The sequence below is a fragment of the Amphiura filiformis genome, chromosome 12 (genome assembly GCF_039555335.1).
Source record: "Amphiura filiformis chromosome 12, Afil_fr2py, whole genome shotgun sequence".
NCBI classification, from domain to species: Eukaryota; Metazoa; Echinodermata; class Ophiuroidea; order Amphilepidida; family Amphiuridae; genus Amphiura; species Amphiura filiformis.
The window spans coordinates 14585727-14604857 of record NC_092639.1 but is presented as its reverse complement, the minus strand read 5'-3'; the positions used below and the strand labels follow the sequence as shown (position 1 = coordinate 14604857).

Sequence of the window (19131 nt, the reverse complement as noted above, 5' to 3'; positions counted from 1 at the left end):
TCTTTTTCAATCATAAGCCAAACAAAGTGTAAGGCTTGATGAGAATCTATAAAAACTTAGCTTTTTGTGTGTACATAGTTTATATCTTCCAACTATGATTCATGTCATTCCATTTTCATGACATTGAGCTCATAATATGTGTAAACATTTTTTTTTCTAATCCACCTTCTTTGTTTCAGGTTTTCAACAAGTTGTTATCTCTAGCCACTCAAGCAGCCACACAGAAATTTCTGTATGACACATGGAGTAATATGCTCATCTCAACACTCGGGGTAAGTAGAAAATATTTCTGTAAAATAATGATATAATACACTAGATGAACATTTTTTACTCAATTGGCATGTTAAATTTAACTAGTATATAAAAGTGCATGCTGATATTCTCTTAGTCGGGGTTGTTCTATCTGTTGCACTTGCCCATTTCTCACATCTGTCAGAGGGGACACCTTCAGGAAATTCCTATTGGTTTGTACAGGGCCTTTCAGTTCCAGCCAGTTTCTCCGCATGGAAAATACCAATTTGCTTTTCCTTCTGTAATTTTTGTGAGTTTATTCCCCTGATAAGAAATTCAACTTTTTGAATTGTTTCACCAAGAGGTATTTATTTTATGACATGTTTTGTGATTTCCTCCATTGTGTGTAACGGTACTGTCCCCTTCATGTCAGAGGGTGCGAAATGGAACAGTCGAATCCCGGCAAACGCAACCAATGCGATGAAGCGATACATCACAAGTAGCATCATGCCGACCGACCAAATTGTTTATCAAAGAGCCTGCTCAGAATATGAAAGGAAAAAAAACCTTGTATTCTCTATTATTCTCTATTATTCTCCATATTTTCTATTACTAATTAGTGCTGATGGGTTGTTGCCAAGATAACAGATTTAATGCCTCTTGCTTGAAGGTCTGCATATCCTGGTTAGACCCAGGGGGTTAGACACAATACAATATGTTCAGAGGGCATTCCATATGCTGGTTGCAATTTGCAAAGGGGAAAATTATTTCTTTCAAATGATAGATTTCAAGTTTATTTCAAGTGTGCTGAATCTGTATTCAGGTTTTTATTACATAAGAATGCAGCGTTTCCGAACAAATTACTGAACTTATTCCACATACTCTATTTCAGTTTTTGAAGCTGTTATCAACTGTATCAGGCAAGGATTTGAATGCTTTCTTGGACCAGTGGCTATGCAGAGGTGGTATCGTTCAATTTCAGGGTAGTTTTCATTTCAACCGCAAGAGGAACGTGGTTGAGTTGGAATTACGACAAGATCCTGGCAGGACTGGGATTGCTAGATATGTGGTGAGTAGTAGGATCATTGGGCATATGGGATCAATGTGTTGTTCCATTAAGGGATCTAAAATGAGCGTTTATTGCGTTTCGACAGTATTTTTTGTGGGACATGAGAGCACCTCAGACATATCGAATTGCATTCTGAATACGAAGCATGTCTTTCTGATATCAAATAATTTTCATTTTTTGAAAATCACAATATGATACAAATTTTATGACAAATTATAAAAATTTGATATTTTTCAAATTTTTGATATATAACAGTCCTCGAAGTAAATTATATAAATCTAATGACATATTCTTAAAGTGTATGTAGCAGGGAGGAAAAGCCGACGGTCAATTGAAAATTTTGACCTTTCATATTGAAGATATGGATTTTTTTCCCAAAAAGACCTAATTTTGTTTGGTGTTTTGGGAAAAAAAATCCATATCTTCAATACGAAAGGTCAAAATTTTCAATTGATCGTCGGCTTTTTATCCCACCTACATACACTTTAAGTATAAATCATCAGATTTATAAAGTTTACTTCAAGTACTGTTAAATATCAAAATATCAATTTTTAATGATTTGCCATAAAATGTGTATTACATTGCTAATTTCAAAAAATCAAAATTATTAGATATCAGAAAGACATTCTTCGTATGCAGAATACAATTCGATATGTCTGATGTGCTCTAATGTCCCACAATAAATACTGTCCAAACGTTCATACCCCAGCCCTTAAAACACGCCCTTGAGAAAGATTTTAGAATTCCAACCAAATTCCAGTCCAACCTTTATCTTACATAAAAAGTGCAAAAGGTGTGGCACATTTTTGAATTTCAAACAAAATTAAAAATCATCTAAATGTAGGCCAAACTGGGCAAAATTCAAATGGGTTTTACAAGTTTGGATAATTTTCAACTTGAATTTAACATAAGACTATAGTCTATATATCTACCTTGAGTCACTGGCACTAGCTTTGAAGTTCAGCATGTGCTACGTTGGCTTAGCGTGGTTTCTTGCGTGTACATAATATTATGAGCAATTTATCAATAGCTGAAAACAATATAAAACAAAAGAATTTGAACACTTTTTTTTGCCAATATCTCTAAAACAATATTAGCAACATCCAACTCATTTCCCTTGATCATGTCCCATATATACCTGTACATGTATGACCTGTGTATCTACTATTAATATAAAGTTTAGACTGCGTCGGCAATTAAAATTACAATAAGTTAATTAGCGTTTACAAGTGACAGAATTGCAAATAAGTTAATTAGCGTTGTTTTTTAAACTTATTTCTCCGACGTCCAAATCGTATTTTGTGCGGTGTTTTTGTTTTGCATCAACTATCTGGTACTTAATATTTTGCTTATTTCTCCGACGTCCGTGTTTTGTAGATATATATCGCGCTTTTCGTTCGTATTTTTTCTCTACAATCCTGCATTGCTTTTTTCACCTGAAGAAGGGCTAGGCTCGATACCGGTTGTGTAATTGAAATATATTCACGGCAATTCTGTCACTTGTAAACGCTAATTAACTTATTACTATTAATATATGTACATGTATATGAAAACCGTGAGACTGCACTAAGCTAATATCTCATTTATTTATAGGGGCCACTTCAAGTGACTATTCAAGAACTTGATGGATCTTTCACACATACATTACAAGTAGAAGACAACTTGACCAAAGGAGAAATCACATGCCATTCCAAAAGCAGAAGGTGAGAAAATAAAACAAATATGTGGCCAGGGTTTGAATCTGGCTGTATCGCATCTCCATATTTTGAAGTAACTGCTACCCAATTTTGCATTTGTGTAGCACTTTTTATAGTGCTTTAGTATATGGAAGTATCCTGATTATGATGAATTAGCCAAAAACTGTTATGCAAAATTTTAAAACAAATTTGAACCCTGTATGTGGCTTAACGCTTTTGTTACAAAATTCATTTTAGGCAACCACAATTTTAGCTGTCACAAACTTCTACTATTATATGGTATTTCAGCTTAAGGGCAGAGTAATGGGAGAGAACATGGACAGTTTCTAGCATCATTATTTCTTAATTGTATGTCCAAAGGATATAAAACTATACATTTTTGAAAAGGAAATGAGTCAAGGAATCCCATGGTGACGTCAGATTTGTTCAAAAATCTCTAGTTTTTGAAAAAATCACAAAAATTCACTTTTTTACCCCAATTTTTTTGTGACCAAATTCAGTTAGCTTTTCATGAAGAAGAGATATGAACTTAGGGAAGGTTTTTTATTTTTAGAAATTGCCTCTTTTTTGAAATATTGAAAAACACATGTGAAAAAAGCAATTTTGTCACTCTATTAAGCTAAAAATTGCACGTAATGGTGTATATTTTTGTTTAAAATAAATATTTTGAAAAAATGAGAAAACCTTCCCTGGACTTTGATGTACTCTAAACGATAGTGCAAAAAGTTTACCTTTTGCTTGCATATTTTTCGAGTTATCTTGTCACAAAAATCGTGCAATATTGTCAAAAGTGAACTCTGATCGAGAAATCGATGTTTTTGTAAGAAAATGTCAAAATTATGCACAAAATGTCCTTATATTTTAAAATGGTAAGACTTTCACGCTTGTAAAAGCTGTAACTGGTGCATGGTCTAAATATGCATCTTTTTGCACCAATGAATCTATAATGTCTGCTTTCAGTGCGCCAAAATTCAAAATAATTAAAAAATCTAAGTGGCATTTTGACTGCAAATTTTTGTTTTGTTTACACCACATTTGCTGGCGTTAACAACATACCGAATACGCCTTGACTGCATTGGACATACACGCAGAGTTGCGCCGCGTCACGCCACGCGAATCGCTCGCGTAATCACAATATTTAGCATTCGCGCATTTCTGACTCATTATTTCACGCCAATTTACTAAGCTGTCTTGAGCCATCTGACTTTTTAGAGTTGAAACGAGTGAAATAAATCAAGCAAAAATACGAGTAAATATTAGCAAGTTGTATTTTATCAGTTTCAAGTGAAAGAATACATCTTAGTGTTGATAAATATCAAGAAATCTCAAATTCGGGCGTGGATGGATGTGTCTTCCATTACTCTGGCCTTAATCCAGTCAGTGATGTCAACACTCTGATGCATTCATGGCTGTCATCCCTCATGCATTTGGTGCTATAGGCAAAATATATAATTCTTGATTATTAGAGCCAACTTGGGTATGCACAGATATTTGCATCGAGCGTACTACACAAAGACCACACACTTATGCTGCAAACATAGCTTTTGAGAATTGACCAATCAGGTTTTAGAATATGGTTGTCGCTAGGCAAGGTGAAGGTTTGGTCATGTAGGACGCACAATCATGCTATTCCACAAAAAGTACACTATCACAGAAGGTACATCTTCTCATGATCGAGAATTAGATATTTTGGCTATAGTCTCATACATTTTTACAATTTCAGGCACTTTCTCACTCTCTCATGCCAAGGTAGTAAAATCTCACGCTTCATATAGTTTGAGTAAAAAATCTGTAATCTACTCCCAGGCGATCTTCACATTCATATTTATTAATTGTTTCCCATATTGTTCTAGGGTGAAGCATTTAGGGTGCCTCTTTTTCTTCATTAAAGTATAATTCCGTTGCATCTATTTGCTAGTGAAAATATACTTAATGTCTCAACTGTGATTTAGTTAGCTGGAGGTAGCCTTGTTACATATTTAACTCCTATCTTGCATTTCAATTGACAGACATAAGAAGAAGAAGATTCCATTAATCAATGGGGAGGAGGTGGATATGGACCTTAGTGCAATGGAGTAAGTATTTAGGAGTTATGATGAAAAAGAGTCAAATCAACAATTGGTCCACATGTATAATTTAGGGGTTCATTCATAGAATTGAGGGCATGATCGATTGTTTATGCCTGAGGCGGAGCGGATGACCGGCTCTCATGCGCGCCGTTAGATAACACAAATGAATGAATACTCTATTATACACAGATCTTTTGTAGGGAAGTGGCTCCTACATAACAGATGAAATAACAGAATAGTTTCTTGAACCAAAGTGTTCAACCATCTATGGCTGCCCTTCCTAAGTTGGGTCATAGAAGCTGATGGATCCAACAAAACACAACCAATTCGAGACTGGCTGGTTGGATGTTAAATGGCTAATTAAGCAAAATCACATTGTAGGTACTCTCTATAGATGAGTTGACCTCAATGTTTATCAACAAAGGCAAGGGACCGGTATATCTTTATGCTTGAGTGAACTCCATGCAACCACTACACTGTTCAATAGTCTTATTGTGATGTGGCGGGAGTTTTAAAAACACAAGCCTAAACAAAATATGATGCGCGTAAATACTGCCAGGCAAAAAACAATGGAAATTGTGATGATGCATGCGCATACTGCCAGGCATTGACGTCAGAAGTCAACTCATCTATGATCTATACTTGCTAATATATCCATGCCCACTTTGCCCACTGCTATTGTTTCCTTTTTCACAGTGCTGATTCACCAGTATTATGGATCCGTGTGGATACAGAGATGACGCTGCTACGTCAAGTGATATTCCAACAACCAGATTATCAGTGGCAATATCAGTTACGATATGAAAGGGATATAGTAGCTCAAATAGAGGTAAGGATAGGAGCTGGCTGAGGGAGGGGTGACTTGTACCTAATGATTCCTAATAACAGACAGTCACAATAAGAAAGATATAGTTGTTCAAAGAGAGGTGTATTTTGGATCATGCTGAGGGCTAGGAGATCACTTGATCATAATGATACCCCTAGAAAAGTACTTACAGTTTGTCCACTCTGAAGTACAAAGTGACAACGTGTGCGCATTTGGCGCGTAAACAGTGCGCAGTGCTGCGTCTCGGCTGCAGGTATGCGTGCCTTCAAAGTCGACACAATGTGTGCGTCCGCGTCGGTACTTTGTACTTCAGAGTAGACTGACTGTATCAATGGCAATCATTACCCATTGGAAAATAATATAGTACTGGGAGGGAGACTAGGGTCATGGAGGGGGAATATCATTTGAATCTAATGCTTTTCGTACAACCAAATCATCAGTGGTAAATATTTGCAAAATGAAAGGGTCACTAGCTCAGGTAGAGGTAAGGCTTTGAATAAGGGGTATAGTGGACAGTGGGTGAACATATGGAAATAATTTTCCCACAAACTTTATGTCAGTTGGAATTCCAAAATTTGCATACTACTGTGCATCTTATTTTGAAAAAGGTTGATGGACACGCTTGACATTGTGCGTGTACTATGCGACGAATACGCCTAAAACTAATTTGGCATTTTAGTTTATTATGCAAAGGAGATGGAGAGCTCAGACCAATAACTTCATTGTGAATCATCAAAGTGTTTTGCTTTAGTGTTGCTTTATGCGGTACACAGATGATTCTCAAAGTTCTTATAACTATTACATGGAAATGGATTATGATTGTATTTTTAACCTTAACAGGCAATACAGAATTTGGAGAATTTTGCCAGCCAACCCTCTGTAGGAACCCTCACGGAAACCATAGAAAATGATCAGTGCTTCTACAGGGTACGCATGACAGCTGCTCACAGTCTCACCAAGGTGCGTATCTTTGTGTAATAGTGTAGATTGGTTTCTCTAATGACATTCACTGATGTTATTCATAATAAATTATGAACTTTGTCGCCAGGAACAAAACTATTCTCAGATTTATACTTGTTTGTTTTGGGGTTGTTGGTTTGGGTGTGTGTGGTGTGTAGTATGTTATGTGTCCCTTATCAACTGATTATGAGGGCACTATAGAAAAATTATTTAATTTGTGTACATCACGGGACATACTCTTTTCGTGCCTTTGCGTAGTAAGCTGTTGTACTTAATTAACCTCGCTAATATGGACGCGTAGAGTAGCGTTGTACGCTCGTGTATTAGCATGATTAGTCGCAGAGTAACAAAGCGTAGTTGACTGTTCCATGATGTACACGAATTAAATCATTTTTCTATAGTCGGTCGCCTTGTATTATTTCTATATTAGTGTACTTGTGTATTTATGTTTTTGTTTGTTTTGTTTTAATTGCTCCTTTGTCCAACGTTAATGCCTCCTGTACATGAAATCTAGATGTTTCGCTTTGTATGTCATTTTGTGACCCTTATTTTAATTAGTTATTCATAGAACAACTAAGTCAAATTCAGTGGATTTGAAGCATGAATAGTGTAACAAAGTTAAATTCAAACTTTTGGCATCACATCAGTATACTGCTACTTTAATCGCAAGTGAATCATGGTAATTAAGAGTATTGACCAGCAGTGACTTGGGCAGAGATTCAACTACATATGATTTATAATCATAAGTTCATAATCCCTTCTTTAGATTGCCAATAAGTTAAAAGCATGATACAAAAAATAAATAGCTATAGTTTGTTCGACATATAATTGGTGGAAAAAATTAGAGACTCATAACACCGTGTATTGATATAGAACAGCATGCATGCATGTGGATGCAGCACTTACACAATTTGTGCAAATGAAAGTAAGGACTTTATTGATGTGCAGAGTAATAAAAATCAAATAATTTTTTCCAGTTATAAGTCAAACAAACTATAGACCTTTTTCTGATGACGTCACCTAATCGATATTGGGGTCTCAGATGTAAACTAACAACACATGTATTTCCCACATGCCCACGATATGAAAACAGCAAATACTGCATATTTTTTCCTATGTTTTGTCATCTGTCACTTTATCTTCCATAAAATAATTATTTAAAAGGAACTGTATACTGGTTACCTTTGTTTCAGCTAGTTTTGATGCTACAAAATACAAAAGACACGGAAAAACCGCGATGCTATTTGAAAATCAATCTTTGTTTTGTTTCACAATTTTGTTTAGTTTTTACACCGTGACGAACTAAACGCGTACTGCGAGCTGGCTATCTCGCTTAGGACGCCTAGCGTCGCGCAAAGTTGATCACGCAGGCTGGCGCAGTATTTGCGTTTGGGTGCTGATGACGCGAATGCTGGACCCAATATCGATTGATTGGTGACGTCTGAGAAATATGACTGGAATCTGAGAAGTGATTTCAGGCATTCACAAGGATATTGACACTGACTAGTGCAAAATTTATTTGTAATCTATACAGTGTATAAATATTTATGATTCCTCTTTCAGATTGCCAATGGGTTAGTAGCCTCATACAGTGGACACACAGCCATGATTGCAATCTTCAAGAGACTATTTGGTGCTTATTCTTGTCCTGATATTATATTTGTTTGCTTATCTCCTGCAGATTGCCAATGGGTTAGTAGCCTCATACAGTGGACACACAGCCATGATTGCAATCTTCAAGAGACTATTTGGTGCTTATTCTTGTCCTGATATTATATTTGTTTGCTTATCTTCTGTAGATTGCTAATGGGTTAGTAGCCTCATACAGTGGACACACAGCCATGATTGCAATCTTCAAGAGACTATTTGGTGCTTATTCTTGTCCTGATATTATATTTGTTTGCTTATCTCCTGTAGATTGCTAATGGGTTAGTAGCCTCATACAGTGGACACACAGCCATGATTGCAATCTTCAAGAGACTATTTGGTGCTTATTCTTGTCCTGATATTATATTTGTTTGCTTATCTTCTGTAGATTGCTAATGGGTTAGTAGCCTCATACAGTGGACACACAGCCATGATTGCAATCTTCAAGAGACTATTTGGTGCTTATTCTTGTCCTGATATTATATTTGTTTGCTTATCTCCTGCAGATTGCCAATGGGTTAGTAGCCTCATACAGCGGACACACAGCCATGATTGCAATCTTCAAGAGACTATTTGGTGCTTATTCTTGTCCTGATATTGTATTTGTTTGCTTATCTTCTGTAGATTGCTAATGGGTTAGTAGCCTCATACAGCGGACACACAGCCATGATTGCAATCTTCAAGAGACTATTTGGTGCTTATTCTTGTCCTGATATTATATTTGTTTGCTTATCTCCTGCAGATTGCCAATGGGTTAGTAGCCTCATACAGTGGACACACAGCCATGATTGCAATCTTCAAGAGACTATTTGGTGCTTATTCTTGTCCTGATATTATATTTGTTTGCTTATCTCCTGTAGATTGCCAATGGGTTAGTAGCCTCATACAGCGGACACACAGCCATGATTGCAATCTTCAAGAGACTATTTGGTGCTTATTCTTGTCCTGATATTATATTTGTTTGCTTATCTCCTGTAGATTGCCAATGGGTTAGTAGCCTCATACAGTGGACACACAGCCATGATTGCAATCTTCAAGAGACTATTTGGTGCTTATTCTTGTCCTGATATTATATTTGTTTGCTTATCTCCTGCAGATTGCTAATGGGTTAGTAGCCTCATACAGCGGACACACAGCCATGATTGCAATCTTCAAGAGGCTATTTGGTGCTTATTCTTGTCCTGATATTATATTTATTTGCTTATCTTCTGTAGATTGCCAATGGGTTAGTAGCCTCATACAGCGGACACACAGCCATGATTGCAATCTTCAAGAGACTATTTGGTGCTTATTCTTGTCCTGATATTATATTTATTTGCTTATCTTCTGTAGATTGCTAATGGGTTAGTAGCCTCATACAGCGGACACACAGCCATGATTGCAATCTTCAAGAGACTATTTGGTGCTTATTCTTGTCCTGATATTGTCAGGCAAAACAAATTCTCTAATTTCCAAAGCTACTTCCTTCAAAAGGTGAGTTAGCGCATAAGCTTGGCTTGGGCTGACTTAGGGCAAGTAAACCAATTACTTTCATGTCTTAGACATAAATTATATACAAGAATTATGGCATAATTCAGGTCTACTCCTAATACTCTACACACTTCAATCATTGGTGGTCTTCAAAGAGTGACCATGCAGAGAGATGGATAACGAAGAGGTGCTTTTCAGTCAACCTATTTTGAACTATTTGGGTTGTAACATGCAATCAGCTGTCTCAAATTGATGTAAACAAAGATTAAAAACTGACTTACTGATTGAAGAAATGTTAGATTAGGTGCATTAAATGCCCAAGCAATCAAATACATCATATCATCACATCAACTGCTTTGAGCACAAAAGGTAACTGCCTTTTTTTTAAATGTAAAAACTAGCCAATTCTATTCCAACTGACCAGCAGGGACCTAAGCTACTAAGAGTTAGTCTCTACACTATACATAGAGCTGGTCTCTCCCTGTGATAAAGAAAAATTTGTCTTTTTTGAAACATCAGGTTTTTAACTTTGTGTATATATTTGTTTTTACCCCCATTGGATGTTGTGTCACATTTTTGCTGCTTTAAACTTATGCCTTTTTTTCAACCATGACAATTAGCCTTTTGAACCCATGCAGTTGACTTGTTGGTGTGCCAAGCAGTCAATGTCATCAGTAAATATCTTAAAGTCTGACTGATAACTTGTTTTCATGGTAATAGCAGTCAAAAAGACAAATTATTAGTTCTTGTTTCTTTTGTTTGTGTGATTTTTAGACTATACCAGTAGCTTTGGCCAAGATCAGGAATGCACATGGTTTATGTCCAAAGGAATCACTGGCGTTCTTGGTTGAACTAATTAAGTACAATGACAACAACAGAAATAAGGTAAGTTTAACATTGCCATATTCCAATTTCATACATGTGTATCAGCAGGTAAGTAGCTAAGAATTGAAATTGGCTGTCCGTAATTTGACTGTGGAATTTAATAACCAGACTCCTGGGTTTGGTTGGTGTGACCATAAACTGTTTAATATACTTTTGATTTTAATGAAGAAGAGAGCAAAGAACATTTGGCTGTAGCTGGATTTGAACAGGTAACCTCATGATTGGATGTTCAGTGCTCTGCCACCTGAGCTATCTAGCCTTATGATGGACCAATTGGCAACATTGCTTCGGCAAGCCATGAAATGGTGTAGCTGAGGATCCTCCCACATTACAGTACACCCCAAGAAGCAACAGAAAAGGGGATCAGTAAAGATGTGGCTGTTTTTAAATATCGACGTCATTTATGCTTTCCAGCTATGTTGTCATTGCACATGTTACTATTGCTCTCCAGGCTTTTCTGTCTTTGGTCTGTGTCAGAGTTTAAGAGTAATAATATTATATTGTTTACTATATATAGTGTTTACTATAGTATATTGTTGACAGAACACACCACTCTGACTATTACCGTCCCAGGAATAAATTACCTTGCCAATGAAGAGTAAATGAGTGGTTAGCTTTGTGGGTAACGTTGTGCAACAGCATAGGTTTGTTGCTACAGTGTATAAGGAGCGAAACTGATGCCAAAACTGAATTGAAGAGTGATACACCAAATACTGCAAACTGTTATAAATTACATGTATGTGTTTCTATTTGTAGTTTTCAGACAATTACTACCGTGCAGCACTTATTGATGCTCTCACAGGGACAGTGACTCCAGCAGTAGCTATGGTCAGCACTAGCACTGAAAGTCTTACACCAGAGACAAAGGTAGGCATAGCTTATTGATGCTCTCACAGGGACAGTGACTCCAGCAGTAGCTATGGTCAGCACTAGCACTGAAAGTCTTACACCAGAGACAAAGGTAGGTATAGCTTATTGATGCTCTCACAGGGACAGTGACTCCAGCAGTAGCTATGGTCAGCACTAGCACTGAAAGTCTTACACCAGAGACAAAGGTAGGTATAGCTTATTGATGCTCTCACAGGGACAGTGACTCCAGCAGTAGCTATGGTCAGCACTAGCACTGAAAGTCTTACACCAGAGACAAAGGTAGGTATAGCTTATTGATGCTCTCACAGGGACAGTGACTTCAGCAGTAGCTATGGTCAGCACTAGCACTGAAAGTCTTACACCAGAGACAAAGGTAGGTATAGCTTATTGATGCTCTCACAGGGACAGTGACTCCAGCAGTAGCTATGGTCAGCACTAGCACTGAAAGTCTTACACCAGAGACAAAGGTAGGTATAGCTTATTGATACTCTCACAGGGACAGTGACTCCAGCAGTAGCTATGGTCAGCACTAGCACTGAAAGTCTTACACCAGAGACAAAGGTAGGTATAGCTTATTGATGCTCTCACTGGGACAGTGACTCCAGCAGTAGCTATGGTCAGCACTAGCACTGAAAGTCTTACACCAGAGACAAAGGTAGGCATAGCTTATTGATGCTCTCACAGGGACAGTGACTCCAGCAGTAGCTATGGTCAGCACTAGCACTGAAAGTCTTACACCAGAGACAAAGGTAGGCATAGCTTATTGATGCTCTCACAGGGACAGTGACTCCAGCAGTAGCTATGGTCAGCACTAGCACTGAAAGTCTTACACCAGAGACAAAGGTAGGTATAGCTTATTGATGCTCTCACAGGGACAGTGACTCCAGCAGTAGCTATGGTCAGCACTAGCACTGAAAGTCTTACACCAGAGACAAAGGTAGGCATAGCTTATTGATGCTCTCACAGGGACAGTGACTCCAGCAGTAGCTATGGTCAGCACTAGCACTGAAAGTCTTATACCAGAGACAAAGGTAGGCATAGCTTATTGATGCTCTCACAGGGACAGTGACTCCAGCAGTAGCTATGGTCAGCACTAGCACTGAAAGTCTTACACCAGAGACGAAGGTAGGCATAGCCTTGTTGTGTTGAAATTAGTGTACACAGTATGTCATCCCTTATTTATTGCAGGGTGAACTTCACTTCACTCTTCTGAGGATGTGAGGGGAGTGATTTCAATTGAACGCCACTTGATATAAAAATGGCAGGTGAGCTAAACATCACTCTCCTGAGGAAGTTTAGGAGAGCTACCAGGAGAGTGACCACTCTCACTAGCTTTAAAAGTCAAAGTCTGGTTTTGTAATTGTGCTAGTTTGGTACTGACGTCAATGCTTTTTTGCGGTTGCGCCCAAGCATGCTGACAAATCGCCCCTGTACACATGTGTACATTCCAGGCGATCAACTTTGCGCACATGATTCGAAACTGCGACCAGCAAAATACGCACCTATGTCACTCCCAAACTTGAAGTAAATTCAGCAGAGCTTTTAGGAGAGCAATGACTCTCACTAGCCTCAAAGGTTAAGGTCTGGTATTGTAATTGTACAAGTCTTTGATCTTGATAAAATACTGGCCAACACTGCATGTGAGAGTCAAGCGGTCATGAAGGTATGTGCATGCAATTTGCGTAGTTAGTCTTGTTTATTGCTGTTTTGAAAAGTTGAGGCTTGTGAATGTTGGCAATTGTTATCCAGTTATCATCGATCAAAAAATCTTTTCATTCATGTTCGTCTTTGTCTGCAGTGAACTTGTCATTTGACAATAGCTTTTGTGTATTTCTGTAATTTTCAGCAAGTATTAGAAGAAGTGACCCGATGCCTCAATCTGGAGAAGCTACTGCCCTGTTATCACCATACAGTGACTGTGGCTTGTCTTAAGGCTATACTGGACACTACAAAAGAATGGTCACTTACCAAGTGACCCGACACTATTCCAAACATACGCCCAGTATGGACACTTTATGGAGATTAGATTGGCCGCCCTGGAGGCACTTGTGGACTATGTCAAAGGTAGGTGTGCTGGATTAGCAAGAATATTTTGTGTGGGGAAACTATTTTAGTTCACTATTTATGCACATGTATCTTTTGGGTACCTTGTTTGGTGCTTTACCCAAGAGAATCCCTATGTTTCAAAAACTTTTAAATAAATTATTGGAAAAAATTTAGAATGGAAACTTTGTGTTTTTCTTGGAAACATTTGAAACTGAATATGGTCATGATAAAGAATGTAACAATTTATGGATGAAAATGTCAGAAGCAAAGTGTTTACTTAGTAATTTTTTTTCAAAAATTTGGTAACATTTGTTATGGCTGTCATGTTGGCATATTTTATTATGCATGGAAATGGGTTTTGTAACCTCATTTAAAAACTTGATCAAATCATTGAAAGTGCACAGATCGATGCAAAAGACATCAAGTGATTATTGCTGCTGCTCAGTTTCTCTTTACAAAATAAAGAGGTTTTACAGAAAAAATGATTAAACAACCCACAAAAACTTGCTAATGAGACAGTAAGTTCAACTGATATAATAATTTATAATAACAACATTGTGAAACTGAACAATTGGTTTTTCTTATGTACTAAAAAATCATACAAAATTCTTACTTTCAATTTACAGTTGAGACCAATGCTGACATCCTGTCATGGTTATTAGACATAGTAGAACAAGACCCAGTCCCTACAGTAAGACATACTGTACTACACATGCTAATACGCAATCCTCTTTTCAATTTACAGTTGAGACCAATGCTGACATCTTGTCATGGCTATTAGACATAGTAGAACAAGACCCAGTCCCTACAGTAAGACATACTGTACTACACATGCTAATATGCAATCCTCTTTTCAATTTACAGTTGAGACCAATGCAGACATCTTGTCTTGGTTATTAGACATAGTAGAACAAGACCCAGTCCCTACCGTAAGACATACTGTACTACACATGCTAATATGCAATCCTCTTTTCAATTTACAGTTGAGACCAATGCTGACATCCTGTCATGGTTATTAGACATAGTAGAACAAGACCCAGTCCCTACAGTAAGACATACTGTACTACACATGCTAATACACAATCCTCTTTTCAATTTACAGTTGAGACCAATGCAGACATCCTGTCATGGTTATTAGACATAGTAGAACAAGACCCAGTCCCTACAGTAAGACATACTGTACTACACATGCTAATATGCAATCCTCTTTTCAATTTACAGTTGAGACCAATGCAGACATCTTGTCATGGTTATTAGACATAGTAGAACAAGACCCAGTCCCTACAGTAAGACATACTGTACTACACATGCTAATACGCAATCCTCTTTTCAATTTACAGTTGAGACCAATGCAGACATCCTGTCATGGTTATTAGACATAGTAGAACAAGACCCAGTCCCTACAGTAAGACATACTGTACTACACATGCTAATACGCAATCCTCTTTTCAATTTACAGTTGAGACCAATGCAGACATCCTGTCATGGCTATTAGACATAGTAGAACAAGACCCAGTCCCTACAGTAAGACATACTGTACTACACATGCTAATACGCAATCCTCCCTTCAAACATAAGGAGCAATCAGCACTTAGTACAGATGCTTTGGTGGAAAGACTATGGACATTTATCAAGTAAGTAACATTCCTTGTTCCAAGTAAAATAAGCCATCTGGGTGCATGCAGAATAACAGTCCCTCGACCGACTCAGAAACAATTTCTCACACACCAGCCTGATGATTTTGCTGTGATTAAACTATCATTCCCTACCACTTTTTATGCTATAAGAGTGTTATATTGAAATGTAGGCACTTAAACAGATGTAAGTTGTAAAGTTTACATGGGATGGTATATGCTAATAAGAGAAAGGATGCCAATATGTCATATACAGTATTGCAAAAGGAGTCATTTGCTGGACTGCCAATATGTCATATACAGTATTGTAAAAGGAGTCATTTGCTGGACTGCCAATATGTCATATACAGTATTGCAAAAGGAGTCATTTGCTGGACTGCCAATATGTCATATACAGTATTGCAAAAGGAGTCATTTGCTGGACTGCCAATATGTCATATATAGTATTGCAAAAGGAGTCATTTGCTGGACTGCCAATATGTCATATACAGTATTGCAAAAGGAGTCATTTGCTGGACTGCCAATATGTCATATACAGTATTGCAAAAGGAGTCATTTGCTGGACTGCCAATATGTCATATACAGTATTGCAAAAGGAGTCATTTGCTGGACTGCCAATATGTCATATACAGTATTGCAAAAGGAGTCATTTGCTGGACTGCCAATATGTCATATACAGTATTGCAAAAGGAGTCATTTGCTGGACTGCCAATATGTCATATACAGTATTGCAAAAGGAGTCATTTGCTGGACTGCCAATATGTCATATACAGTATTGTAAAAGGAGTCATTTGCTGGACTGCCAATATGTCATATACAGTATTGCAAAAGGAGTCATTTGCTGGACTGCCAATATGTCATATACAGTATTGCAAAAGGAGTCATTTGCTGGACTGCCAATATGTCATATACAGTATTGCAAAAGGAGTCATTTGCTGGACTGCCAATATGTCATATACAGTATTGTAAAAGGAGTCATTTGCTGGACTGCCAATATGTCATATACAGTATTGCAAAAGGAGTCATTTGCTGGACTGCCAATATGTCATATACAGTATTGTAAAAGGAGTCATTTGCTGGACTGCCAATATGTCATATACAGTATTGCAAAAGGAGTCATTTGCTGGACTGCCAATATGTCATATACAGTATTGCAAAAGGAGTCATTTGCTGGACTGCCAATATGTCATATACAGTATTGCAAAAGGAGTCATTTGCTGGACTGCCAATATGTCATATACAGTATTGCAAAAGGAGTCATTTGCTGGACTGCCAATATGTCATATACAGTATTGCAAAAGGAGTCATTTGCTGGACTGCCAATATGTCATATACAGTATTGCAAAAGGAGTCATTTGCTGGACTGCCAATATGTCATATACAGTATTGCAAAAGGAGTCATTTGCTGGACTGCCAATATGTCATATACAGTATTGCAAAAGGAGTCATTTGCTGGACTGCCAATATGTCATATACAGTATTGCAAAAAGAGTCATTTGCTGGACTGCCAATATGTCATATACAGTATTGCAAAAGGAGTCATTTGCTGGACTGCCAATATGTCATATACAGTATTGCAAAAGGAGTCATTTGCTGGACTGCCAATATGTCATATACAGTATTGCAAAATTAGTCATTTGCTGGACTGCCAATATACAGTCATATACAGTATTGCAAAAAAGGAGTCATTTGCTGGACTGCCAATATGTCATATACAGTATTGCAAAAGGAGTCATTTGCTGGACTGCCAATATGTCATATACAGTATTGCAAAAGGAGTCATTTGCTGGACTGCCAATATGTCATATACAGTATTGCAAAAGGAGTCATTTGCTGGACTGCCAATATGTCATATACAGTATTGCAAAAGGAGTCATTTGCTGGACTGCCAATATGTCATATACAGTATTGCAAAAGGAGTCATTTGCTGGACTGCCAATATGTCATATACAGTATTGCAAAAGGAGTCATTTGCTGGACTGCCAATATGTCATATACAGTATTGCAAAAGGAGTCATTTGCTGGACTGCCAATATGTCATATACAGTATTGCAAAAGGAGTCATTTGCTGGACTGCCAATATGTCATATACAGTATTGCAAAAGGAGTCATTTGCTGGACTGCCAATATGTCATATACAGTATTGCAAAAGGAGTCATTTGCTGGACTGCCAATATGTCATATACAGTATTGCAAAAGGAGTCATTTGCTGGACTGCCAATATGTCATATACAGTATTGCAAAAGGAGTCATTTGCTGGACTGCCAATATGTCATATACAGTATTGCAAAAGGAGTCATTTGCTGGACTGCCAATATGTCATATACAGTATTGCAAAAGGAGTCATTTGCTGGACTGCCAATATGTCATATACAGTATTGCAAAAGGAGTCATTTGCTGGACTGCCAATATGTCATATACAGTATTGCAAAAGGAGTCATTTGCTGGACTGCCAATATGTCATATACAGTATTGCAAAAGGAGTCATTTGCTGGACTGCCAATATGTCATATACAGTATTGCAAAAGGAGTCATTTGCTGGACTGCCAATATGTCATATACAGTATTGCAAAAGGAGTCATTTGCTGGACTGTCAATATATTGCAAAAGAGTATACTGCCAATATGTCAGTATTGCAAAAGGAGTCATTTGCTGGACTGCCAATATGTCATATACAGTATTGCAAAAGGAGTCATTTGCTGGACTGCCAATATGTCATATACAGTATTGCAAAAGGAGTCATTTGCTGGACTGCCAATATGTCATATACAGTATTGCAAAAGGAGTCATTTGCTGGACTGCCAATATGTCATATACAGTATTGCAAAAGGAGTCATTTGCTGGACTGCCAATATGTCATATACAGTATTGCAAAAGGAGTCATTTGCTGGACTGCCAATATGTCATATACAGTATTGCAAAAGGAGTCATTTGCTGGACTGCCAATATGTCATATACAGTATTGCAAAAGGAGTCATTTGCTGGACTGCCAATATGTCATATACAGTATTGCAAAAGGAGTCATTTGCTGGACTGCCAATATGTCATATACAGTATTGCAAAAGGAGTCATTTGCTGGACTGCCAATATGTCATATACAGTATTGCAAAAGGAGTCATTTGCTGGACTGCCAATATGTCATATACAGTATTGCAAAAGGAGTCATTTGCTGGACTGCCAATATGTCATATACAGTATTGCAAAAGGAGTCATTTGCTGGACTGCCAATATGTCATATACAGTATTGCAAAAGGAGTCATTTGCTGGACTGCCAATATGTCATATACAGTATTGCAAAAGGAGTCATTTGCTGGACTGCCAATATGTCATATACAGTATTGCAAAAGGAGTCATTTGCTGGACTGCCAATATGTCATATACAGTATTGCAAAAGGAGTCATTTGCTGGACTGCCAATATGTCATATACAGTATTGCAAAAGGAGTCATTTGCTGGACTGCCAATATGTCATATACAAAAGTATTGCAAATGTCATAGTCATTTGCTGGACTGCCAATATGTCATATACAGTATTGCAAAAGGAGTCATTTGCTGGACTGCCAATATGTCATATACAGTATTGCAAAAGGAGTCATTTGCTGGACTGCCAATATGTCATATACAGTATTGCAAAAGGAGTCATTTGCTGGACTGCCAATATGTCATATACAGTATTGCAAAAGGAGTCATTTGCTGGACTGCCAATATGTCATATACAGTATTGCAAA

At 37.5% G+C, this 19131-nt stretch overlaps 1 protein-coding gene across 1 annotated transcript in view; it reads left to right on the top strand.

Moving 5' to 3' along the window:
- Positions 1-19131, top strand: part of LOC140165835 (transcription initiation factor TFIID subunit 2-like) — an 88448-nt gene that overhangs the window by 52624 nt on the left and 16693 nt on the right. Inside the window, 12 exon segments of the mRNA XM_072189156.1 lie at positions 180-272; positions 1124-1300; positions 2894-3003; positions 5007-5072; positions 5763-5895; positions 6733-6852; positions 9832-9972; positions 10744-10854; positions 11611-11725; positions 13575-13666; positions 13668-13788; positions 15230-15404. Of these exon segments, the coding sequence (XP_072045257.1) occupies positions 180-272; positions 1124-1300; positions 2894-3003; positions 5007-5072; positions 5763-5895; positions 6733-6852; positions 9832-9972; positions 10744-10854; positions 11611-11725; positions 13575-13666; positions 13668-13788; positions 15230-15404 (1454 nt within the window).